General features: G+C 43.8%; 1 protein-coding gene and 1 long non-coding RNA gene across 2 annotated transcripts in view; one reads left to right on the plus strand and one right to left on the minus strand.

The window, feature by feature from the left end:
- Positions 1-9,173: 9,173 nt before the first annotated feature.
- Positions 9,174-12,668, minus strand: LOC125293252. The gene is made up of 2 exons (XR_007193347.1): positions 12,538-12,668; positions 9,174-9,608 (listed from the first exon to the last, which is right to left on the minus strand). It is a non-coding gene; the product is annotated as an uncharacterized LOC125293252 (long non-coding RNA).
- A 741-nt stretch (positions 12,669-13,409) lies between these two features.
- prdm16 (PR domain containing 16) overlaps positions 13,410-26,179 on the plus strand; it is a 242,352-nt gene continuing 229,582 nt past the window's right edge. Inside the window, 1 exon segment of the mRNA XM_048241074.1 lies at positions 13,410-13,520. Coding sequence (XP_048097031.1) covers positions 13,484-13,520 — 37 coding nt within the window. The 5' untranslated portion in view covers positions 13,410-13,483.

Here is a 26,179-nt window from a genome sequence, read left to right on the forward strand (position 1 = left end):
TGTTGGGCAATAGCACTGCTGTAAGTCTGTGCCCAAGGTGATTGAGTTGATATAAGCTAAAATGATTTGTGGTGTGTTGGGTGGTTGTGTTTGATGCAACCAAGTTTAATTGGGATTTATTGGAATCATTAGCAGAAAGCCACAACAGAAGACAAGTACCCAGCTATTTTGGTGTCCTGCTTTTCCTCGGCAGACTCCTAAGGAGCCATTAGGGAAAACAATGGAAGCTGCTGTCTAAGACATACATACACACACACACACACACACACACACACACACACACACACTCACTCACGGCACCGCAATTAAGAGATCACACGACTCAACGAAAGAACAAGCTTGCAGACAGACCTCCAGAGCAGATTAAAAAGAGGTGATGGGGGGGGAAAAGAGGAAAGAAGAAAGAACAACAGAGAAAAAGAGGAAGGGCAATAGCAGATCTCTTTTTTTCCCAAACGCTGGCCTGAAGCGCCTTGTCTCTCCACTGGAGAACGGAGTTTATTATTCTCTTCATTGCTCCAACGCACAGGAGGCCCAAGTGGTAGCAATTTGAAGAGCTCGTCAATACCCCCCTTCCACACACACACACACACACACACTTCCACCAGTAACCCCAACCCCCCCACCCCAAACCTTAATATAGCTGCATCAAAGACCTGTGTGGGTGTTCCGCGCACTCATCTCCACATTACGGATGTGTGTGTGTGTGTATGTGTGTGTTTTTGATGGGATGGATGTGGTATCTGGTACCACTAATGGAGGATGCCATCCTGTGAATGAGTAGAACGACTCTGTGTTGGTGTATTGAGTTTGTGCAGATGTGTTGAGTTTGTACAGATGTGCCTACATAGATGTCTGTGTAGATGTGTTTGCGTAGGCATGTTTCTGTTAATGTATTAGGTTTGTGTTGCTGTGTTGTGTTTGTTTACTTGTATTGGTGCTGATGTGTGTGTGTGTGTGTGTGTGTGTGTGTGTGCAGCTGGGTTTGTGCTGTGTATGTGAGTAAACACTGTGATGTCTGAAAGGGCCCCTCCACCAGCCTAGGGTAGTGTTATCTTCCTCCGCCAATAAGCCTCGGCCACCAGCTCAACCCAGGAATGTCTCCCAGCTCCCAGCACCCAGCACCCTGCCTGGCTATCTCTCCATCTGCACTCTTCTCTCATTCTCTCTATCACTCTCTCCTTCTCTGTCTTTCTGGCTTTCTCTCAATCACTTTCTCTGACCCCTCACTCTCTCCCTCTCTCTTCCTCCCTCACACTGTTCTCTACCTTTCTGTGTTGCACTCATTCTCTCTCCCTTCGTCCTTCCCTCCCTCTCTCTCTCTCTCTCTCTCTGTCTGGGCATGGGAAAGCTTGTGGAGGTCAGCCGTGCTGATATGAATGTGTTTTTTGTGGTGAGAGAGAGAGTGGGAGAAGGAGCTTTGGTGTGCATCAATGTGTGTGTGTGTGAGAGAGAGAGAGAGAGAGGGAGAGAGAGAGAGAGAAAGTTTGCGAGCACATAGTTTTCTGTGGTGTGTGTGTGTGTGTGTGTGTGTGTGTGTGTGTGTGTGTGTGTGTGTGTGTGTGAGTGTGTGTGTGTGAGAGTTTTAAACACAGGACACAGGAGGGCAGTCTTTGGACACTTAAAATGGGAGTAGCCTCCCTCTCCTTCCTTCACCCACTCTCTCTCTCCCTCTTTCTCTCTCTCTCTCTCTCTCTCTCTCTCTTTCTCTTTCTTTCTCCCTCTTTCTCTTTCTCTCTCTCTGCCCGTCCTGACCACTGGCTCCATGAGTGCGGACTCTACCACCCATCTGAAACTGAGCTGGCCGCTCCAACACTGATTACTCATTAACCAGCACTCAGAGCTCCTTCCAGAACACCTTCAGCCTCCTCTCCAACACTCTGGAGAGAGTGTGTGTGTGTGGAAATGGGCCAGTTTGACCTAGGTATTTTCCAGAAAAAAAGTTGTGAAACAAGTTAATATATATATATATATTGACATGCCACACTGAGCCAGGTGATGGAATTTTGAATAATGAAAAACTATAGGCATATGTTTGTTTTGTAAGTTTTTTTCCAAAGATGTCTTAAGATTTGAAACACAGATCTACACACGGTCATAAAGTAATAAATAAAATAAAGTAATAAATATATATATAAAGTTATAGATATATTTTGTGCACATGGATGTTTGCATGGATGCACTGGATATTTGTCTTGTCATTTATTACTTTATGACCGTGTGTAGATCTGTGTTCCAAATCTTAGGACATCTTTGGAAACAAACTTACAAAACAAAAAAATGCCTATAGTATATTTGCTGTATTATGTTTTGCATTATTCAAATTTCCATCAGCTGGCTCAGTGTGGCGTGTCAATGTGTTTGCATGTGTGTGTGTGTGTGTGTGTGTGTGTGTGTGTGTGTGTGTGAAGTGTATCTGTGACTGGTGTGTGCCTTCATATATCTGGACGCCAAAACACTACAAAACATAACTGGCTTTAGGCTTGGCACCTTTGTGACTGAACTCCTCTGGGATGGCATGGTTCTGCCCCTAAGCTGGGCCATATCTGCTGAGTCCTCTCCAGGTCTGTGCCAGCTGTGGGCCTGATTCTGCCCGAATCAGGAATCAGAATGAGAATTTAGACAGCAGAATTGAGAACCCAGCCTTGGTGGCTGTGTCTAGACCGTATGGGTCTTTATATTCTGTCAGTATCTGCTGAGTACTGTTATCATGATCTTGTCAGTGTGCAGCAATGATATACACCAGGATCGGGTTCTCGGCTTGTGTGTGTGTGTGTGTGTGTGTGTGTGTGTGTGTTGGGCTGCTCTGGGCTGTCTGTGTTTATGTGTGTTTCAGTGTTTGCACGATTACCATATTACTCACTTAAATAATCTCATTCCTTCTCTCTCTTCTTGTTTCTTATTTTCCCTTCCTCTCTTTCACTTTCTTTCACTCTCTTGCTCTCTCCCTTTCTCTTAGTCTCCCTCCCCTTCCTTTGCTCTCGCCCCCCACCTCTCTCTCGTTCTCTCTTTCTGAAATCCTGCTGTGGTCCTAGCAAGGGATGACTGGTGTCCGCTGGCCTGTCTGCTGGACGTTGCTGGAACTTCATTAGTGTCCAGCTTCTTCCTCACTTAATTTGCTGGTGCGGGCAGTGCAGGAAGTAGCCGTCGGCCCAGCGACCGTGTTGTTTTTGATGTGTTGCTTGGCCTGACCGAGAGGACGATTAATCATCCTGTCAGCCTGCGTACACACACACACACACACACACACACACACACACACACACACACACACACACACCATCTCACAAACATTTCGTAAACATAAACGTACATTCACACACACACACACACACACACACACACACACACACACACACACACGCTCACACACACTAACTCACAAATGCGCACACAAACACACACACACACACACACACGGACAGCAGATGCACTGCATAATGGGGTTAGAAGGTGGAAAACATAGTAGGTAGCCTTAATAAAAAAGGAGGGAGTGTAATTTGAGGTTCAGCAAAGAGGGAGGGAGTAAAGGAGGAGAGAGGGAGAAAGAGAGAGAGAGATAGAGAGAAAGAACAATCACACTCTTTCACCGTAACACATCACTCTCAGCAATTTCTCTTTTATGCAGTTATGACATGTGTGTCTTCAGAATACCATTCTAGGGTTGGGTTTTCTTTGTGTAGGTGTGTGTAAGCGTGGGGGTTTCAGGTTGTACGCAGTGCTTTTTTCAGTGTCCTCATTCTCGAGTTCCTCCTCTTGAACATGTACTCTGCCACTGGCTTTGCCAACACAGCCACACACACTAGATTCATAGATGTCTTCATGACACTCTTGACATCATAAACAGATGGTCAGAGCTATCTGTGTATTGTAACATTTATTGTACTAAATATAGCACTCCAACAGTTTGACTGTAATATCCCCAGAGCCTTATGTACAGTATAACAATGTTTGTTTGTGTGCATATAACTATAATCTAACTATAACTCTATTCATATTTATCTGTGCATGTGTATGTATATTTGTCTATCTGTATAGTGTGTGTGTGTCCTCTCTCCTTCAAGACATTTAGCTTTGATTTGTCTACATCCACCTCATGAAGAGCTTCTGTTGAGTCTGTGTTGGTTTCTGTGTTAAGAGTCTGTGTGTCCGTGTGTCCGTCAGTGTGTGTGTGTGTGTCTGTCTGTGTGTGTTTGTATGCATCTGTGTATGTGTGTGTATGTGTGTATGTATGTCCGTGCTGGTCTCTGTGTTGAGGTGTGTGTGTGTGTGTGTCCGTGTCGGTGCGGTCTCTGGATTGACGTGTATTTGTGTGTGCGTGTGTGTGTGTGTGTGTGTGTGTGTGTGTGTGTGTTCCTCCAGTGGGGTGTCGAGGCAGCGAGTGTGTGAGTGATGGCTAATGAGCAGGAAACTATGTGCAGTCACTGCACAGGCTCAGGGGCCGAGGGAGCCAGCCCACAGGAAAGCCCACCGATGCTTCATCAAGACGCCCGCATCTCCTGTGACTCATGCCCTCATGCTCATACACACACACACTCATATGCATGCGCACACTCACACACACACACACACACACAGAAAGAGACAGGCAGACATATATACACTCGCACACAACACAGCACAGCACAAACGGACAGGTACACACACACACACAAACAATGCAGACAGCGGCAGGGGTAACACACACACACACACACACACACACACACACACACACACACACACACACACACACAGAAAGAGACAGGCAGACATATATACACTCACACACAACACAGCACAGCACAAACGGACAGGTACACACACACACACAAACAATGCAGACAGCGGCAGGTAGACACGCACACACACACACACACATACACACACACACACACACACACACACACACACACACACACAGGCAACGCAAACAGGCAGGCATACACACGCACACACACACACACACACACACAGAAATCTTTAAAGAAACATAGACTGGGCACTCAAGAGATTTGTCATACCTGTCATGTGTGTGAATGGGGCTTATCGAAACACCTGGACCATTTGCACCACTTTCACATCTACAATGATATCTTGGGGAGAGGTGATGCTTTGCTTGGTTTTTCTTCTGCCTTTATTTGCATAGAGTCCTCAGTTGAGAAACAGACTTTGTATGCTCCATGTTTAGCTAAAACAAGTTCTCTTCATCCTCTTGCTGGTTTTCTTGTTTTATTTATTTACATGTATGTATGGTTCCACTCAAGGGTTGTTCATTGCTATATGTATATATTTTTCTTAATTCGGTTTGTCAGCTAAAACTAGCATATTTGTAGGTATATAGTTAACTTACCCTCTGAAGAAGAAAATCAGGGTGCCAGTGTGCCTTTGCGGGCACTTTGCAGAGATTAAGACGGCTATCATTCTCACCAACAGTAAGCTCATTCTGTTCTGCTAACTCGTTCACTAAGGTGGACGGGGCTCCGGTGTACACTGCCTCCAGAGATTCTAAACCGTGGTGACTCCACAAAGCCTAACCTTTGATTCGCCTCCACAGTCATTTTTCGCTATGCGATCACTTTGCATGGCTGGCGGCCGCCCGGTCCTCTCCACATGTTGTCAGTATTGGAAGTGTGAAGTAGGCTAGGGGCTGGTGATGGCTTTACTGGTGGCTGTCCGTTTAGTCGAGAATGGCAAATAAAACGTTTTCATATATAAGCATCAAAAATATATAATTTGAGCACACCTCCCTCGTTTACACAGGCTAGTAGCCAGCACAGGATTATGGATAAACCGGTCCGTAATTAGTGGCCTGCCACTCTTTTTCTCGCACATGAAATCTTTTTGTAGGGCAGCTGTTTATTGTTATTCTTTCTTAAGGTCCGAATAGGTTGCTAGCCATTTATGTTTAGGTCAAACAAATGACAAACGTTTTTTTTTCTTAGGTTATTTAATCGGACCTGGGTTAAAGCGACAGCTTTATGACAGTCTTATGACTTTGTTTTAAAATGTTTAAATCGATAGTTTGGTAAACCTGTTCTCTATTTTGTTGATGTATGGTTGTCACACGAAGGTTAGAGACACACTTAGGTTATGGGTGATTGAAAGGTCTTACAAATTCAATTCGAGATGGGTGGGATTTAGTCTCTCGTCATTTCAGAGAATTTACTGTACTGAAATGTTTTTTTGTTTGCCCTGAAATACTGCAACATGTGCTGTTGATTTTTAAAATATATGTATTATTACATTGACATTTTATTTCCGCCAGGATTTGGATGAAGGACAGTCCACGAAACATGCGTTTGTTACAAATGTAGGCTAGACTAGATTTGTATCTAGTTTCCCCGTCATGATATTACATTAATTTGGTATCTGTTGCCTTATTCCAAATATTTTCACTTAATCAGTCTACACACAAAGTAACACATCGCATCCAAAATAGCCTATTTATAATATATGTTTTTGATATTTACTAACAGTTGTAGCCTACCTTAGAAAAAATATTCTCCAACAGGGTTTTAGGAACGTAAAGGTGGTAGAGTCTGTTTTACAGTAAACATTTTTGTTGATTTATGACAGTTATCAAAAGAATCTCCTTATTTAAAACTGTATGTAAAAATAATTAATGCTGTTGTTTTTAGGTAAATTGTATTTTTATTAGGCCTATTATTATTATTGTTATTATTATTATTATTACTATTACTATAATAAGCCTAGAATTGCTAAATAAACGACATCCCTGTGTTAGGCTAAAGGATTCATTGTCTTTTTGTCAAAAATTAAAAGACTTTTTGCCCCCTGCCCTTCCTCACCCGGGTGAAAGATTATGATTAGGCTTCCCAGTGTCCAGACGGACAGGGTGATTGATGACATCATATTAAGGTCATTTCTGCCTCGCGCTCATTTTCTTTCCTTGCTCGAGGCAATGCCTGCGCGTGCATTTATGTGGCAGCTTCCCCGCTTGCCCGCTTCCTTTGATCTTTGGGGACTTCACGCATGACGTGAAGAACAGCAATAATCAAAACACTATAAGCAAGAAAAAGTTCACTTTGGACAAACAGAAAATAAATAAACTCACCCTGTCAGTCGACTACCCACTGTTCGGCTGTTACCCCATAATTACCAGGCGTTTAATTATCCATCGGTAATTATACCATATTGTAAAGGAGACTAATTTGGCAAATTGGTTGAACATAATTAGCGTCAGCTCCACTCTCTTTATTTTCACGCATTCAATACATTATTGATTTATCAAATGATTTATTGATGTGTCAATAACAATCATTTTTTAACTAAAAAAGGTAGGCTATTTTCTGAGACATCGTAATTAATTCACTCGAGTAATTGCCCGTTCTACTATTTTATCGTTTCAGAAATGACTTGGGCACAATGGTTGATGAAGTGCGTATTACTTTATTTACCACACATCAACCAAAAAATTAATAAAGGAACGTCACATCTTATATCTTATATATACACATATATAGAAAGATTTCATGGTAATATGTGTTCCGAGACTGGAACCATGTTATTATCCGCCTTAGACATGTTAACATATATATTTTTACATATTCTAAAAGCATATTTGCTCACTGCTTTAGCCTATTCAGTTATTGAAATGTAAAAGTCGATGTGCTCAAACATATAATATATTGATGTAATTTCCAACAGATGCAAATTAACTGTGCAGAGAGCGTGAACTCTGGATGCATGCTGCATGATCCTTCTGCAAGGGCAGTAGCCTATACATATCATATAGAAACACATCTATGATTTCTTAGCCTATAATAAAGGCTGTAACAGTCTTGAACGCTATCGAATGTTGTTCTCCAGACTTAGTTTGGTGTGTGGACTTACTTTTAAGCGTGCGTCCCTCCCTGGTTGACACCTTATCCTCTACCTAGACATTTTATCATGCTGTAGTAATTTTATCATGTTGTGGAGACGCCCGTCCGCTGTAAGGTGAGAGAGCTGCGTACATGCACGGGACGAGGCGCCTGCACCAACAGTAGTCTCCGGCGGCACACTTTAGAGAGTGGGTCTGTAGCGGTCACATTTCCCATTTCCCATAGACACCCAAGGTCTTGAACCCAATTAATGGCTAATAATTACCAAGCCAGCTCCGCTTGTAGCCGCTTGTGTGACTTCATTACGCGCCGTACAGAAAAGGCCCCGTCGCTTCTGAATAAGGGGCCACTGTGACACTGCTCTCTGAAAGGACGCGCTGCAGTAGTGCGCCGCTCTCTTTATACACCTCTGAATAACAAGAGGCCAGTAATTGTCATTGATTTGGTGCTTTCTGTGTCTCAGCTGTGTTCCTTGTCAGCCTTGTGGCTGTCACTTTTTTATGGCGTCTTGGATAGTGGCTGAGTCAAAAGAATAGCTTATATTCTGATATGTTTGGTTTGCAGCAGCAAGTAGCCTATTTCTGAAATTATATATTAATAGATGTAATCTTAGTTTACATTTACTCTCATGCATTTGCATACAATGTTTAAAAACACCGTGTGTGTGTTTGTGTGTGTGTGTGTGTGTGTGGTGTGTGTGTGTGTGTGTGTGTGTGTGAGAGAGAGAGAGTTACAAAAACGATAGATATATAGATAGATAGATAGATACTTTATTGATCCCCAAGGGGAAATTCAAAACGGTGGAATACCAAAGGAATTAGCAGCTACAGTCAGTGTATAATTGAAGTAACACGTCTTTGTTTTGAAGTGCTCCGACTTCCTCGGTTCCTAACCGTGACTGGGTAGCTTTCACTCCTTATATCTCGTGTGGCGGGAGATGTTATCTGCGCGTAACCCTTAATCCGGAGCCTTGTCCTCTGTGGATAAAGCTTCGGTTTCACTCTCAAAGACGAAATCGCACCCGGGCGTCTGGTCTGACGTATAGGCCTCTGTTGTACTACGTCATGTGTGCGTCTTATCTTTGCACGTTGCGCATTGAATTTAATAACGGCCTCCACTGCACACACACACCTCTGCTACTAGCACCAGCATCGTCTTCAACTTCATTATTATTTTCCACTACCATGTAATGACTTGTAGTGGGAGCAAAAGGTTAATCTTGGGTGGTAATTAGTATTGTGCTCCTCTAGAGTAGCTACACTGGGTCCATAGTATGAGCATGGTGATTGCCCAGGCTGAAAGGTTTTGTTTTTAAATAAAAGAAAATAAACACATGAAACTGAAACATGCATTTGTATAGGGTGATATTAGTTTATTTGTTACTATCCATATAATTGCACAATGATGCAGCAGTCAGATATCCACATTTGGAAGATAATATCAAAACCAAACATGACAGTAAACGTCAAGCTGTCGGTGCCTGCGCGTCGTGGGAATTGCAGAGTTGGACCAAAATCCATTGAATATTCTCTTTAGCAATGCGGAGATGTGTCCATCAGGTTAACCATGACAAGGTTAACCCACAATGCCTTCATTAACCTGGCTAACTAAGATCATTCTTAAAAAATAAATAAAAAATGTATTTAATTATCTACAAAGCTTCAACCATTGAACCATAAGAGGATAAAGGAAAGAGAAAATGAAGACATTAAATCGGACACTGGTGTGGCCCTGGGTACAGGTCACCCCTCTTCCGGTTCGTGGGTTACAGCCAGTACCTTCCTGCAAAGAAACCACAGGGAAATGGCAACAATCTGGAGAGAAACTACTCCAAAAACCGTGGTTACAGAGCCATCCCGTCTCCAGGAGCTCATAAAATGGAGACGTTTAAATGACGCAGAAAAACGGTTCCCCAATGGGCAAGCGCAGAAGTGCAACACTTTCTTTACAAGTGTAATTACAGTTAATCGCTCTTTTTAAAAAAGGTGTTGCTAAAATAATTTGTCTTGTCTGGTGCGTGAGAGAAATTCGTTTCGTTTAAATTGTTCTGGATGCCGGCTGTAAACATGGCTTCACTCGAGCAACAGAAAGCTATTGTTGAGAATTGCTGAATGGCTCCTGCGTTTCTTCCGCACTCCCTTGACATATCAAATGTGGCTACAAAGGTAACGCTTGGGGCTCTGCGGCGTCAGCTTTGTAAAAATGGCTCCACAACAAACTGAAATAATGTTGATTTCCACCCCGTCACGTAGCCACACCCGGCATTCCCCCTACCTGTTGCGTTACCAGACTATCAGTCACGTTCAAAATATCTCTTCAGCATAGGTCTACCCGTGTTTTTTTTTCCATACACCTCAAACGTACCGTGTCATCTGCTTGTGTTTTTCTCTTTGGAATAAAGAGTAGCCTCTAATGCGGTTGTTTGCTCAACCTAATTTGCGAGTTTATTACACCGTGCCTGCCAGCCACCTAAATCCATTTAACACAAGAGTGGCCTCGGAAAGGTCTCAGAAATAATCCACTTAAGGCTTTCAGCAGAGCGGTACTCGGTATTCCGGCTGCAACATTTCTCAGACAATATTACAGGGTTGGCACTTTCCCTGGCGCGCAGCCGCAACGGTCTTATCAATACACTCTATTGGCTGCAGCAAAGCCAAGCTTCATTGATTGATATTCCATTTGATAATATTGTTGCCACATTCAAGATAAGACAGAATGCAGTTCTTTAAAAACCTCTGGTGTTGCGTTTTGAGTCAGATTTAATAACCTGTATCAGGTGAGAATGGATCTGCCAATATGATTGCTGTCTAGTAAGTTGCCTAAGCAAACACGAGTATTTGCATGTGCCATAGTCAGTTACTGATGTTTTTACCTTTATCATCCTAATTTATGGTCCTTATGAATAGTCCAATGTTTGGGTAGCCATTAGCTCCGGTGAGAAGGACAATGATTTTCTTTTAAGCTAAATCAGGTAACCAGGCCGTAGGCCACACTCAAACACATGCAACCTGCTCCAGTATTGTTATTTTTAGTATTTTGTTTTTTTTAAGTTTCTTTTATCAATGCCGTTGCTGCAACTGGTGCGTTTCGCATTCATCTCTGCTACGAGCACTTGTACTGCAACTTGTATCAACTTGTAGTCTATCACCCCCATGCAAAGCTGCCACTAGTTTAAGCTATCATTAAGACATTTAATGAGTTGACCAAATATCGCAATTCCACTGCTGCAGCCTTTGTTCTGTCCACTAATAGACCTATTGTAATCATAACGATGCATAAGATAAATGACTACATCGATACATGTCTTCTGATCCTTCATGGTCCCTAAATCGAAAGTTCACAGCGTGCTTTGATGTCGACTGCCGGCCGCCGTTGGCCAGCTGTCTCCTGGGAACTCTATCAAAGGCCAGATCCGGTCCATCACTTGAAACGGTGTGAGCCATTTAATACCACTCTCTGACATGGAAATGATTTTATCATTGGGGAATGGACCCTTTTATAAAAGGCGACGTGTTAAATTGTTTCTAAATTAGCATTAGACCGGTAGTCAACTCTTTCAGTGAAAAACATACCCATTTAAAACTCATGCTTTGGGAATGTAGCCTACTCTTGCAGGTGTGTACATGAGCTAGCAAGTAACCCATACTGGTAATAAAGCCATTACAAATAATTTATGAATGTCTTATGATCTACTAATATTGTAATGTTATTTTATTGAAGTTTGTATTCGATTTTGCATCATTCTCTTTTTATTCAATCTAGAAAATATAACAAATATGTAATAATAATAATAATAATAATAATAACAACAATAATTAATAATACGTATTATTATTATTATTATTATTATTATTATTATTATTATTATTATTGTTATTATTGTTATTATTATTATCATCATCATGATAATGGCCTGTTCATGGCCAGGATTGGCAAGAGCTGTCACCACGTTCAATAAACACTCGAACATTCTGGATACATGTGAGCTTAATGTGCCCTCCAAGGTCATTCTCTGTTTATTTCCAAAACTATTTTATATTTTGTTTCCAATGACACACAAGCATATAATTAATAATGACTTCCAGATGTAATTTGAGTAAATCCTGAAAATACATTATTTTAAAATAGAAATATATGTGTTTTGAAATGTGGACCCTGTATTCTTTTTTAGCGTCGTCAATTGCTAAACGTTTCGGCCTATCCAAATATTGTCTATAATCCTGCATAATTTCAATATAGGCCTACTGGAGATACACATTTTCAGATGGTTTTAAAAAAATCATAGGGCCCTTACACACTTCAGTTCACTGTTCACACGGATACTGCACGCATGCCACATCACTTACGCATGCACACACACTCAGCTGCCATTTAATACAGACAGCATTTACATGCAGAGACGCTTCAGACACAAGTGAAGACGTCTCGCGGCGAAGCGTCACGTGTCAAAACACCGGACGCATGAACGAGAGTGAGGCAGATGCTCGTGAGCCATACTTACATATAGTCGGGGTCTCTCGCGCTGCTTACCCGGAGCTGCATTCAGTCTCGAATTCGTCATATTGCTGTTGTTTTGATGTTGTTGATAAAATTCAAACAGTGCAGCAAAAAAAATTCTATTCCACCGGTATATCAGAGTTTGCATATACATATGTTCTGTTAGCTGTTCTGGAGCTCACATGTTCACATTCACTCACACACACTCACACACCTCCGCAGAGACTGCACGAGCGCTGCCGCATGGAGCGCCTGTCTCGTGCTGAGTCCACCAGGGAGGCACAGTAGGCTGCGCGCCGGGCTAAATCGCCAGTCCGGGTCACACCACCTCAACCTCACTCGTACCACACTGTGAAGTTTGCGCTAAATAAATAACATCACAAACAAGTCGGTTGAAGAATGATGCGTTTTTTTGATTATTATATGACTATAAAACCTCCCAAGTAGGCTAGGCTACATTGATAATATATAAAATAGTCAAAAAACCTAACATGCAGAAAATATACCTTTGCTTTATTTTACAGCTACAGTGACAGGAACTCAAGTCATAACAGTAATGTATTAAATATAGCATTAGGCCTCTATAGACTTAATAGGCTATTACAACAACAATAATGACAAAAATAATTGCCGTGTTGTATGTTTTTAAATGGATAACTATTCAAGTTCATTAACAGTGGGAGAGATATACTTTACCTCTTCGTTTCACCCCGGTGTGTCCAAGCTCTTAAACGGACGTGTAACGCTTACTGTAAATATTCGATTCGATCAGAATCACCTTGCACGCGGGGAGATGCGACCTTGACCCCGCATACCGGCGAGGCTGTGTCCAGCGTGAGACCGGATCCCGCAGGTTCGCGCAAAATAAGAGTTATAGCTCTTAAAGGAGTCGCGAGGAGAAGGGAGGGGGCGCGAGATGGTGCGGGGAGCGGGAGGGAGGGAGGAGGGAAAGAGATAAGTGATCTAAAGGAGAGACGATAGGACAAAAAGTGATGATGATGAATACATTGGAAAGTTTTTTGGCCCTGACGAGGGTGTCAGATTGAATGGCCTGTGCGCATGTGCGAAGGTGTCCAAACTGACAATGCTTGTGAGATGAAGATAGTGTTGTTGCTGCTTCTGGGCTCAAGGAGGACGAGAGGAATCTACAAGCCGACAAGATGAGATCCAAGGCGAGGGCGCGGAAACTGGCCAAAAGTAGGTGTATTTTCCCTTCTCTCACTCGAGCAACCGGCAGTCCGATACTTTGAACTCTCGTGCAGATAACTAAAGAGTCAGTTTCATTGATCAGTTCCTCTTAGTAACGTGTCTTTGTCCCGTATATTCCTTTTTTAAAAAGTAGGTATCCATCTGTGTGTGAAGGCTAAAATTCTCCGTAGTCTGTATGCCCACCCTTTTCGCCGTAGCAGCCTCGCTTTGCTTGTTCACAACGTCAGAAGTTATATGTGATGAAACAACACCGCTGGTGGTTTCGCTCAAATGATAAGGAGGTAAAAAGCCATAGCAAATCCATGTGAATGCTCCGCCACTAAATTCGCAGTTTTTGGTGCCGAATGTCGAGAAATGGCGAAGAATCGTTGCTCAGAAGTTTGCGAAAAGTTGTCGAAAGGGATAGTAACTTTTTTATTGAGTCCTTCCAAGTCTTGTGAAACAATATTCCAGGCGTTTAATAGTGGGCGCTCGTGCACTGCTCAAGGCTGTGTGCAACAGTGAATGAGGCGCGAGCTGTTCCGAGCAACTCATTCACCGACAAGTAGACGTGCTAGAGGAGAAAGGGAATTCGAAAGAAAACGATTATATTTTCTCGAGGATTTTTTTCCAAATGTATTTTTCTGCATTAGAAGAAATAACCTACACAAACCGGACTGCTGCGCTGTGTACGGTTTTCCATTTGGGAATAGCAATCAATAATGCCTTATGCAACAAACACATACTACTTTTGCCTGGACAGCTGCACTGTTCGTATGGGAAAAATACGTTTGTTCTTCTGAGGAATGTTTATACCCGACGTCATTTAAGAGTGTTTCCTTCTGACGTGTAATAACATTTTTATTGGATATTTTACTTGTCTGATGTTTCATGGAGTAGGCTTGTTTGTCAGTTATTATTCTTTTATTCATTTATGGTTAACTCAAATTAAGAACCAAAATAAATAATAGATAACAATAAATTATTTGACTGTGTTTACTGGTTGTTGTTTTGCGTTCATGCAATTTTATGATCTTAGAAAGCTGTAGTTTTCCCTTTGTTTGGCGCAGTTTTGCACTACATTCAAATGATCTTGCAAGGCCCGATTGAACTGTACAATTGTAACAAATATTTTGGAATAAATGTTATAAAATATTGAGAGCAGAAGAGACAACATCTTAAGATAGCTGGTAACGAGTATTGCTTTGGTGGAGGAGAGGATTTTTGCTGAGTACTGAATGTTCATTTTTACTAAAGAATGTTTGAGCAATGTAGTCGTGTTTGAAGGTTCTTTCGGCTCTTTCTAAAATAATAATAAAATGTATTTTCGAAAAGACAGCCTGTTAGTTAAATTCATTACATTACATACATGGTTATTATTAGTACATCCTTTCTTGTAATTTGATAACATATGTAGTGCATTACATATTAAATCATATATTGTGGGAAAATATTGACATTCGTGTATGGATCTTAAAACTAGAGTTTGTATTTTGTGGCCTGCTAGTTCTGCAAGTATTTTGTTAATTGCCTGCATGGTGCTGCGGTTGTGTGTGTGTGTGTGTGTGTGTGTGTGTGATGGCCTGTTGCAGCCTTGACGATTTTGTGTTGATCTGTTGGACGGGGCCCAGACTGCACACGTGTGATTACCTGTTGATCCGGGCGCTAATTAGGATAAATACACTCTTGCCAGACGGCACGTACCAGGACCTGCCTTGGCACTAATTAAATATTTCTCAAATTATTATCAAATGTTCACCGACAGACTATTATCAGATACAATTACTCTGACAGTCTGAGAAACGGGAGGTGATGTGGACACACGACGCTGACCCCGTTTTTGGGCAGATACCGGCACCGTTCAAAACAGGGCCTAAACACAGCTCTCCAAACGTTGTCTTCTCGAGTCAGTGACACGAGCTCAAGAGAGGTCACCACGCACGGGACCTCACTGAACAGCACCACAGCTCATGCACAAAAGAGCAATAACAGGTGGACAATGACGTCTCGCCTACACAGGGGTGTAGCCTATATATTTTTTTTTTTTACAGTGTCGAAAGTTGATGGTCACACGCCGCTTGCAAGTGTCTGAAACAAGCGGCAGGGGCCTGGTGAAACGCAGCGAGAGAGAAAGGGAGAATTAGGAGATGAAAGCCCCCTGTGAAAGTCAGTTTTAGGTAATTAGTTCGTGGAGACTCGGCCTCAGAGTTGCTGTTGTATGAACAAAGCAAAATTTTCTCCAACTCCTCGAGTTGTTCAAGTTCATCTGTGTGGAAACGCTCGATGGTGGTGTTTGATATGTGTAGTGCTTTTGTTCAGTTTGTAGGCCTACTTGATTAATATTCCCCTTTGAAAATTAGTAAAATATTGTGATGGCCTATAACCCAGTCCGTGACTAATTCTCATTGCGGACATATGCCTATCAGTCGACATGCAACCACAGAGGACCTGGGAAAGCAGCAGCGTCCATGCTTCCGTCTATTACATATCTCACTTTACAACATCGCTATGGTATAGCCTACATGTAAATACAGACAAGCAAAAACTGTAATAAAAAAAATATGTAGTTATTTGTTATTGTAGGTCGTTTCAAAAGATAAGGATGATGATTATGATGGTGATGACGATTATTATTATTATTATTATTATTATTATTATTATTATTGTTTATTAATGAGGTACAGAAGTTTATGGGAAGAGACGGTATTTATCTAATACATTTACTACATTTAGTGACTTGACTAAAATGAAGGGGTAGGCTACAGGTTCCTTTAAAAACCATTCTGATCGCAAAATCTGTTGCTATATTACAGGTATAATTAATTACAGGAAAGTCCTTTTGCATTTTAAAATGAAATTCTAATAAACAAGCAATGAATTTGAGGAAAGGCTTTGTGATGGCACTCAGTCGGAGAGAATGTAAATTGAATGCACCCCACCCCCTCTCTGGGCCCAAGGGAGCCGGTTATCAAGTGTGCGAGCCCCGCAACCTGGCCGACTGTGCGCGCTGCCCTCCGGCATAATTAGTCGTGGGTCCTTTTTTAAACAGCACATCTCTTAACAGAGACAGCGTGTTTAGTATGATCGTATTGGGGTGTGTGTATGTGTCTGTGTGTGAGCGCTGTTTTCTTACCTTTGGCGTTGCGGTTCAACTGTTTTTTTATGACTTGTGGTGTTTACAGTGGAATCTTTGAGGGCATTTATTTTAACAGCTTAGTAGCTTTAGTCATATGTCATATGCATAGCCTATATAATGGGACTTGTTGATCGGTTAGAGGTATAACATTCAATGTTACGTAGTTGTTCTACTTCTGATGATGCTTTTGTTGACCTCGGACCCCCCCACACACACACACACACACTCACACACAGTGTTTGTGTGCCATAAAAGATAAAAGCTCCCATGCACAGAAAGCCTAACATTATTATTATTATTATTATTATTATTATTATTATTATTTAGTATTATTTATTTATTTTATTTTTTTTACAAGAAACTTTGGCCTCAAATGGTCTCACATTTGCTGACTAGCCTACACAAAAATGTAATCTATTAAATATTAGTTATGTTGCCTATTCATATTGTTTTTAAGGTAATAGAAACTAAACAGACGACATTAAAACTCTCTTGCTAGGCCTACTTCGTAGGTTGTGCTGTCGTTTTGGTGTTTCCGTGCTTATTCAATTTAAAATGGCCTAATGAAAGCGACAGAAAGTGATCTGACATATGATAGCTTACTATTAAACAGTGCGCGTGAGCATAATGAATCTATGAATTAATAATATCTATTATTCTCACTATCACCACGACTACGGTGGTGATCACCGTCGAATAATTTTATATGGTGTTTAAATGCATACACGCGTAAGTGAGAATTCTTTGCTATTCATGGAAAATGTAGATAAATTGTTTCGTTGAGAGAGGTCGGCGCGAGAATCCGAGCCTTCCCCCCGGCTCGTGCTTCTGCTCCTGCCCGTTCCTGCCGCAATTTAAATGCACCAATGACGTCATTAAATAAATATGTCGACTGGACACTTATCATCGGGTATCAACACTCCGGCGAGCACAGAGGCCCCTTATGAGAAAGCAGTCGCAAGAAATTTGAGGTTTGTGAGAGAGCTGGGACACACACACACACACACACACACACACACACACACACACACACACACACACACACACACACACATATAGTAAAGGGGGGGGGGGGCACAAGAGAATAGTATTTGTTGGCAGAAGAGACATAATAGATGAGGGCTTGGTTTACTATATACTCTAATAATAAAAATATTTCTCCACACATGCCCCCTCCCTACTCTTAGCCATATACTGTACAAGCCATTCCATCCTCCTTTGACAAATGACTCACTCTCTTTCTCACACTCTCTTACACACACACACACTGACACACACACACACACACACAGGGCACTTCACCTCCCCATACCTGGCCCAGTGCGTGGGATCCAGCAGTGTGCAGGGCAGGCGGCTGTGGTGTGTTTTCATGAGAGTGTTGTGGTTGAGGCTGGCTGGCTAGGCTGCCCTGCTCCGCTCCACGCCTGTTGCCCTGTGTCGCTGTGCCCGTGCACATGGGGGCATGAAGCCATATCATGGAGCCTGGCTTTGCCCTCGTGTTTTGACAGATGCAATAAAACCAAGCCATGACATTGTAAACCGACAGTGTCAGCAATGCTATAGCAGCTCACCGCCTGATCGCCTGTCTGTCTGTCTGTCTGTCTGTCTGACCGCCTGTCTGTCTGTCTGTCTGTCCGTCTGTCCTTCTGGCTGGCCGGCCGCAGTGCTTCCACCGGCGCACTTGTGGTGGACAAACGCTAAAAAACCACAGCACAGGGGCGCTCGGCTGAGGGTCTGACCTGAGAGCAGTGCCTCATGGGATGCACCAGGAAGTCGAGCGAAAGCCAGCGGTGCGCAAAAAGCCCTGTATTGAAGCGTCAACACCAGATCCATAATCTCAGAGGTGTGAGTTTGTCTTTGATAAGGGGATCTGGTGAGAGGCGCGCATAAGTGCTGCCTTTTGTGTGAGTGCTCTAAGACGTGATAATGTCCCTAATGGATACAGAGAGAGAGAGAGAGAGAGAGAAATGACTGTGAGATAAATTAAGTGACATATTTGTTACAGGAAAAAGGGTGTTGCACCAGCACCTCGTGATACTGGATAGACATAGAGGTGTGTGTGTGTGTGTGTGTGTGTGTGTGTGTGTGTGCATGCATGCGCCAAGCCTACGAGGTGCCATGGCTGGATGACCTGATTAACACTGAGACAAAATGAAGCCATGTAGAATTTTAATGTTCTTTTAATGTTTGTAATAATCAACCAGTTCAGAGTGTGCACACACAAATGCTCCCTCTCTCTCTTCCTCCTCCACCCTGTCCTCTCTCTCTCTCTCTCTCTCTCTCCCTCGCTCTCTCTCCCTCGCTCGCTCCTTCTCTGTCCCTGAAGAGCCGTAGCTGTTGTGCCGTGTTAACCCCAGTCTTTACAAAGTGGAAAGGTTGAGTGTGTTTGTGTGTGTGTGTGTGTGTGTGTGGGACTTCTAGCAGGAGCTTGACTTTCCTGTGCCCGCAGAAAGAGAACGGGGGATAGATACGGAAGAGAGAGATGGAGGGGGTGAGAGAGGGAGGGACTGAGCAAGACCGAGTGAAACAGAGAGAGAGTTTGTATATGAGCTAAAGAGAGAAGAAGAGAGAGAGAGAGAGAGAGAGAGAGAGTGTAATGGGCGGGCGGGCGGGCGGGTGAGCGAGAGGGCTTGCCACCTGAAGCCATGCCGCTCCTTGAAGTGCCCTGTGGTTGGCTAGAGGTGAAGCGCCGTAAACTCGACCTTGCCCACCTCTGTGACACGTGACTCATGCTCCGCCACTTTCTGCTCCTCGGTGTGTGTGTGTCGGCCATTGTGATCTTCGGTGTGGGCATATATCATGTTTGCGTTTAGCTTTATGTGGGGGTGTGTTTGTACTGTATGTGGATATTCGTGATTTTGTGTGTGTGTGTGTGTGTGTGTTTGTTATTTGCTATTTGCTCCTGCAATATTCGGGTGGACGGATCAGAGTCATGTATTGTGTATTATTGTGTACTGGGGTGTGTGTGTCTGTGTGTGTGCGCACATTCATGATTGTGTATGGCTATTCATGAGTGTGTCGATGTGTGAATTCACACATATTTTTCCCATAATTATAATTTGTGTGTGTGTGTACTTCAATTCTTAGTGTTTGTGTGTGTGTGTGTGTGGATGTTAAATACTAGCGTGTGACATTAGTCAACACAATCATCGAGAAGCCTAGTAATGTTTCATTAAAAGCCCATACTTAATGGTTATGACATGGCATTGCAGTGGGCTCTCCCTGTAGCTTGGCTTGGCCTTCGCTGGACATCGTCCGTGTCTGTGCTGTATATATCCCAATCCATTCGGGCTCTAAAGCGGAGTGCTGCCAAGTCCATTGCGGCTCAGCTTCGAGCCGTCCCAGCTCCATTCTGGCTCTGCTGCGTTCTAGGCTGTCTCTTTATCTTAGTCAGTCGCTGGCTTTTACAGTGTTTTGGCAGTTATACGTGCGTGTCTTAAAGATGAGTTAGCACCCTGTGTGTGTGGTTTCGCTCCAAGGGATTTGTGCTTGTGTGTGTGTGTGTGTGTGTGTGTGTGTGCTCTTGCAATGAGGAAGCTGATGGATGGATGATGGTTGGAGCTGTGCAGGAGAACAGCGTGTGCTAGATAGGATAGTTTCTGTTTGTGGGGCTAATTATACCTTGTTCTGGACATTCAGTGTGTGTCTGTGTGTGTGTATGTTGAAAACAGAGGTTATCGTGTTACACAAGAATTTTTGTCTACTATCAGCTATCCTACACACACTCACACACACACACACACACACACACACACACAAAAAAGAGAGAAAATAAGGGCTATTTGTTTTTGTAAATGTTTGTATTCTCCCTGATCTGTTTCATTGTTTTCTTCTGCTGTTTTGATTTTTTATTAGTTGAAAAGGTGACTGAATGACTACAGAATAACCTTTGTGTAGTATTTTCTTTCATTATTATTATTTCTGGCCACTGTTCATTGGATACCAGGCTTTTGGAAATATTTTGACTTACTAGGCTTAGTGTAAGATGCAGACTGAAACCTTACACTCAGGTTTAGTGTTTTTTGACAGGGCTACCTTTTAAAATGCTGCACCAAAATGACAAGAGAGAAAGAAAGAGGGAGAGAGAGAGAGGACTATTGCGTTTCTCCACACTTTAACAAGGACTGACTCAGAGTGCGAATGAGGCCTGTGTAGAGCCTAATGTCACGTCACATCTCTCACTGGGGCATGATGGGACGCCATTTGTGCGTCAGCCCTCCAATCAGGAGCTCCCGTTGGAGTGGCACGGTCAGCCTGCACATGGGGAGGAACCCCCCCCCCCCTCCTCAGCACACACATACACACACACACGCCCAGGGGGTACACTTTTACTCCTGCAGTTTTGGGCACCCCGAGAAATAATTAGCTCTCGAGCATGTGTTCAGCGTGGCTAATTTTAGGCCATAAAATGTCTCACGTCGAAGTTCCTGCCCAGAAAGTGCCAGTTAAGCTGCAATGGCTGCGTGCACTCTCGAGGGGCCAGGCGGAAGGTGCTTGCATGCATTACTCTCTGGAAGTCAAATTAAGATTGTGATGGACAATGAAAAGGTCGACAATTTGTACACATAAATTGGGGCCTGATCATTGTCTTTCTCCATTTAGCTTCAGACCCGCGGAGCAGAGTGTGCGAGTTGTGGAGTTGCTGTTTTTATAGCTTAATATATAGTGAAGAAAGAACATTGCATATTGTGTATATATTTTGACACGAAGCTATACACATTATTTTTAGTTGGCGTAAAATTAAAATAGATTTTTCATGTTGTGTAGCATTGTATTCCTGATTGGTTTTGTGTGTGTGTATTTGTGTGTGTGTGTGTGTGTGTGTGTGTGTGTGTTTGTTCATGAGAATGTGTGTGTGTGCACGTGTGTGTGAATATGTGATACTTGGCTGCGACTGTGCCATGCTAATAAGTGGACATCCTCCCAGTTATGTTAAGTTGGGTGGAGGCCGTGTGTGTTTGTGTGTGTGTGTGTGCGCGTGTAGAGGGGGGTCAGCAGCCTTGGTGGTTTTGGCACAGATGACTGTATTTACAACACCCTCTTGTTCCCTGGCAGTGTTGGCCTGTGCTGTGAAGCCACACTCATGCAGTCTGTCCCCTGCTCACTGCCTGCTCCCCTCATCCTCCTCCCCCCCTCTCCTCTCCTCTCTTCTCTTCTCTACCTCTCTCCTCCTCCTCCTCCTCCTCTCCTCTGTACTCTTCTCTCTACCTCTCTCCCCTCCTCACTTTTACTCCTCTCATCTTTTTCTCACCTCTCTCTCTGTTTCTTTCCTCTTCTCCTCCTCTTCTCCTCCTCTTCTCCTCCTCTTCTCTCTTTCTTCTCTTGTCTTCTCTTCCCTTCTCTGCCCCGTCTCCCCTCCCTGGAGCTGTTTTGTCGGAGACACAGCCCCAGACCTTGATGTTCCATCCTGGACAGATAAGGGCTGCTAACGTTGCCCCTCCTGGGGGTTCTTCCAGAGGGATGAATTTAGCAGGCGGCCCTTTCATGTCCCTGGCTAACGCCGGCCTGTTCAAAGCCCCGGGTCGCTCTTCTGTCGTCCCGCCACGCTTATCTCCGCTCCAGCCGGCCTGACCCTGCCCCGTCTGCCGTGTCATTAACACAAAGATGGGTATGTAGTGTCTCATTAAAGCCCATTAACATAGACCCAGAGAGGACACCGAGAGCCAGAGAGGGAGAGAGAGAGAGAGAGAGAGAGGGAGCAAGAGAGTGAGAGGGAGAGAGAGAGAGAGAGAGAGAGAGGGAGAGGGAGCAAGAGAGTGAGAGGGAGAGAGAGAGAGAGAGAGAGAGAGAGAGAGAGAGGGAGTGAAGGAGCAAGAGAGTGAAAGGGAGAGAGAGAGAGAGGGAGAGTAGGGGATTTTCGGCGCAGAGATCAGATTCTTTGAGTTGCCATGATAAAGGATTCTTTTTTGTGTCGCCAAGAGACCGTCCTGAGATACTCAGTAGGACTCACGTCACGATGCCTTTTCTTTAGTTTCTCTCTCTCTCTCTTTCTCTCTCTCTTTCTCTCTCGGTGAATACTGCGATAGGTAGGATAATTGAGCTGTCACTATTGAGTGAGTGTTTCTGGCAGTTTGGGCCAGTGTTTGTTTAATGCTTAACTTTTTCTGAAAAACTATGAAGTGTGGAGTAGAGGAGAGGCGACGGGAGGACAGGAGGAAGAGGAGGAGGAGGAGGAGGAGGGAGAACGCTGTTCCCTGATGAATGTAGTGCTTATTTTACTGCCTCTTCAAGTAGGCCTGTCCATGAAAATTGGCTTAATTATATCAATGGTGTGTTTCTTTCTTTCTTTTTTCCCTTCAGGTTTGCAACACAATTAGCCCATCTAACCAGCTGTAATTTATTTTCATAAAAAATGAAACGGCTGGCACGTTGATTATGGCCCTCCCATGAGAGCGTGCCGTATTGGTGTGTTTAATTTCATTAACCAAAGTGCGGTGCACTGGAAAAATCTAGAAAAATCTCAAGCAGCCGGCGTGTTCTTAAAATGCACTTCAGGGCCAACGTTCTACACAAATTATTACGACATTACATCGCAGGCTCGGTCAGTGAGTGGACAACTGCGCTGCACACTGCCTCGGCTGTGTGTTTGAAGAGGGGGAAAGAGTCAGTGTTTTCTTTGGTGCTTTATCAAGCTTTGTCTCTGTGTGTGAACAGCCTTTTGTCACTTTGGTGCATGCAGTTGAATAGTCTCTTATGGGTGCACATGTGTTTATTATATTATGCAGAAAACATGTGTAGTGGGAGTGTTTTTCTAAATTGATTGATTTATTTGGAGGGCGAAGAAACATCAGCTTAAACTCACAAACACAGGGAGAGCATGAGTCTGTGTGTGTGTCTTGTGTGTGTGTGTGTGTGTGTGTGTGTGTGTGTGTGTGTGTGTGTGTGTGTGTGTGTGTGTGTGTGTGTGTCTTAAATAGCATCCGAGCCAAAGGCTCAGAGGTCAGACAGTTAAAGTCACCATATTCCCCAGATACACATGGCGAAATATTTACACTGCCTCCCCCGCCATCATGATCCCCCGCCCCCCTGGCCTACACCCTCTTACAGACTCACAGGCTTTGGTTTTCCCCCAGCCCATCATTATGTCATAACAAAACATAATGGCATGTTAGTATTTGCTTTTTGGTCCGAAAGACGACAATGTAGAAGAAGGAAAGGGGGGCTTTTAAATTCAGAGAGACAAAAACCCCCCCAAAACAAAACAAAAAAAAGCGCTTAAGATCTTCCATCAGACTGTTAGCACAAACCGTTAAGGAGGGGTTTCTTGAGCCTCAGCAAAACATTTCAAGATGGCCCATTAACTTCAGTCCTCCAGCACACTCTCCCTTTACTCTGCCCCGCGCGCCTTCTGCCCCGGCCTCCCCCTCCCCCTGCCGATGTTGCCCCTGCCCCTGCCTCTGCCTCGGCTTCTGCCCCGTGCCTCCGACTCGTCGCTTTGTCTTGGCCGGCTCCGGTTCCGCGGTAACGATGAGCCCGCGTGTGAAAATATTGAATTGCAAAAACATCCAGAGGAGCGAGAAGAGAGAGAGAGAAAGGGGGGAGAGAGGGGAAGCCGTGTGAATGGGCCTTTCAGCGGCCAGAGCAGACGCGGCTAACTGGGGGCACTGAGTGATGGACAACAAATGGCATTCAGGGGCCACTACTGGGGGGTGGGTAGTTTTGACCAGACACCAGCACTGGAGTAGGGGGTAGGGGCACTCTGGACCCACCTGGGACACCACACAACAGCAGTGGCTGATAACTCAGCAGAGAGAGAGAGAGAGAGAGAGAGAGAGGAGAGAGAGAGAGAGAGAGAGAGAGAGAGAGAGAGAGAGAGAGAGAAAGGGGCGGGGGTGGGGAGAAATGGAGATTTGAGAAAAAGAGTGTGAGGCTGAGAGAGAGATGAAGTGTCAAATGAAATGAAGCTAAGAGAGAGAAATGGAGAGAGAGAGAGAGAGTGAGAGGGAGAGAGAGAGAAATGGAGAGAGAGAGAGAGAGAGAGAGAAATGGAAGGAGAGAGTGAAAGGAAAGAAGAAGGAGAGTGTGTGTGTTTGAGGGAAAGAGAGAGACATAGGACACCACCACTCACTTTTGGAGTGAAAAGAGTCTCCGGCTTCAGTCACACATTTGGTCTGAATTACTCATCGCCAAACTCAAAACGACACACAACGCTAGACTACTGCTGTTTTAGGCATTTTCCACAAAATACTTCTACAACAAGGACTGGGCCTTAGCTTAGTGTACAATGCAAGTGAACAGAACTAAGTGTACATTGCAAGAGAACCGTTAAATAAAACTACAGCAATACGTTCCATAAGCCCAGTGTCCGTGGAACAATACTAACACATTCATAAAGTATTCTGAAGCATTCATATTGCCTCATTAAAATGAATCCGCTCATAAAGCGTTAAAAGTTTTATAGTGTAAACCCTTATAGCCTGAATTGGACCAGCCATACAAATGTTGGTAATAAGAGTTGTGTAGGGCTTGTAGTACAGCATTATAAGGCTTTATGAGTGCAGTCATGTCTAGTCATATCGTTTTGTCGTTTTGGGATGCATTTTGAAGACTTCTTTTATAAGGCTTTTTGGCTACTAGGTTTTAGGGAAGTGCTACCAAAAATCCCATTTCTGTGTTGTGAGAAAAGAGACGCTGGCTGCTATCTGAGAAATAGTTCTGTGAAGGCTGATCACTCTGTGGCTGGCGCAGCCCTGACCAGCCGGTGGGTACAGGCCGTATTTACGCAAAACTGGACACCCTGTCCAGTCTGAAATCAACCCAATGAATCCCCCCCCCTCCGCTCCCCCAAACCAAATTAGTTGCCTGGGTAGAAACGGGGGCTAACACACACACACACACACAGACACACACACACACACACACACGCACACTCTCAAACCACAAACACACACAAACACACATTCAGATCGGCGGATCCCCCAACCCTGGGCATAAACTGTGTGTAAGTGACACCGTTGGTCACTGTAATCAGCGAGTATAATGACAAGACGTTCTTTCTGTGTGGTGAGAGGCTGGTCCATAGCTGACCTCTCATTAGAGCTCTGTGTTGGCCAGAGCCAGAGCATATTTCTGCCGTGTGTGTCAGCAGGGAGGTGGCTTCAGTGATGGAGTGGCTGTATGGTGGAGTGTGTGTGGGTGTCTGTTTGTATGTTTCAATGTTTGCATATGTGTGTCAGTGTGTGCATGTTTTTTTATTATTTTTTATTTAGATTTTGACGTGTGTGTGTGTGTTGTGTTGATTGTGTGTGTGTGTGTGTTTGTGTGTGTGTGTGTTCAGTGTGTGTGCTCATAATATCATGTGAGCATGTGTGTGTTTGCGTGCGTCACACGTATGTGCGAGCACACTCTGGCATGTGAGTGTGTGTGACTGGAGGGTGTCTCTGTTGCTCTGGACGTGACTCACGCTGGCTGCCAGATAGCGGCTGTTGCATTCTGGATCTTCCCCTTTGGGTCCCCTGACGCCCCTTACACACACACACACACACACACACACACACTGATGCTTCTATCTCAAGCATATGTTAGCGTGCTG

The sequence above is a fragment of the Alosa alosa genome, chromosome 4 (genome assembly GCF_017589495.1).
Source record: "Alosa alosa isolate M-15738 ecotype Scorff River chromosome 4, AALO_Geno_1.1, whole genome shotgun sequence".
In the NCBI taxonomy this organism is placed as follows: domain Eukaryota; kingdom Metazoa; phylum Chordata; class Actinopteri; order Clupeiformes; family Clupeidae; genus Alosa; species Alosa alosa.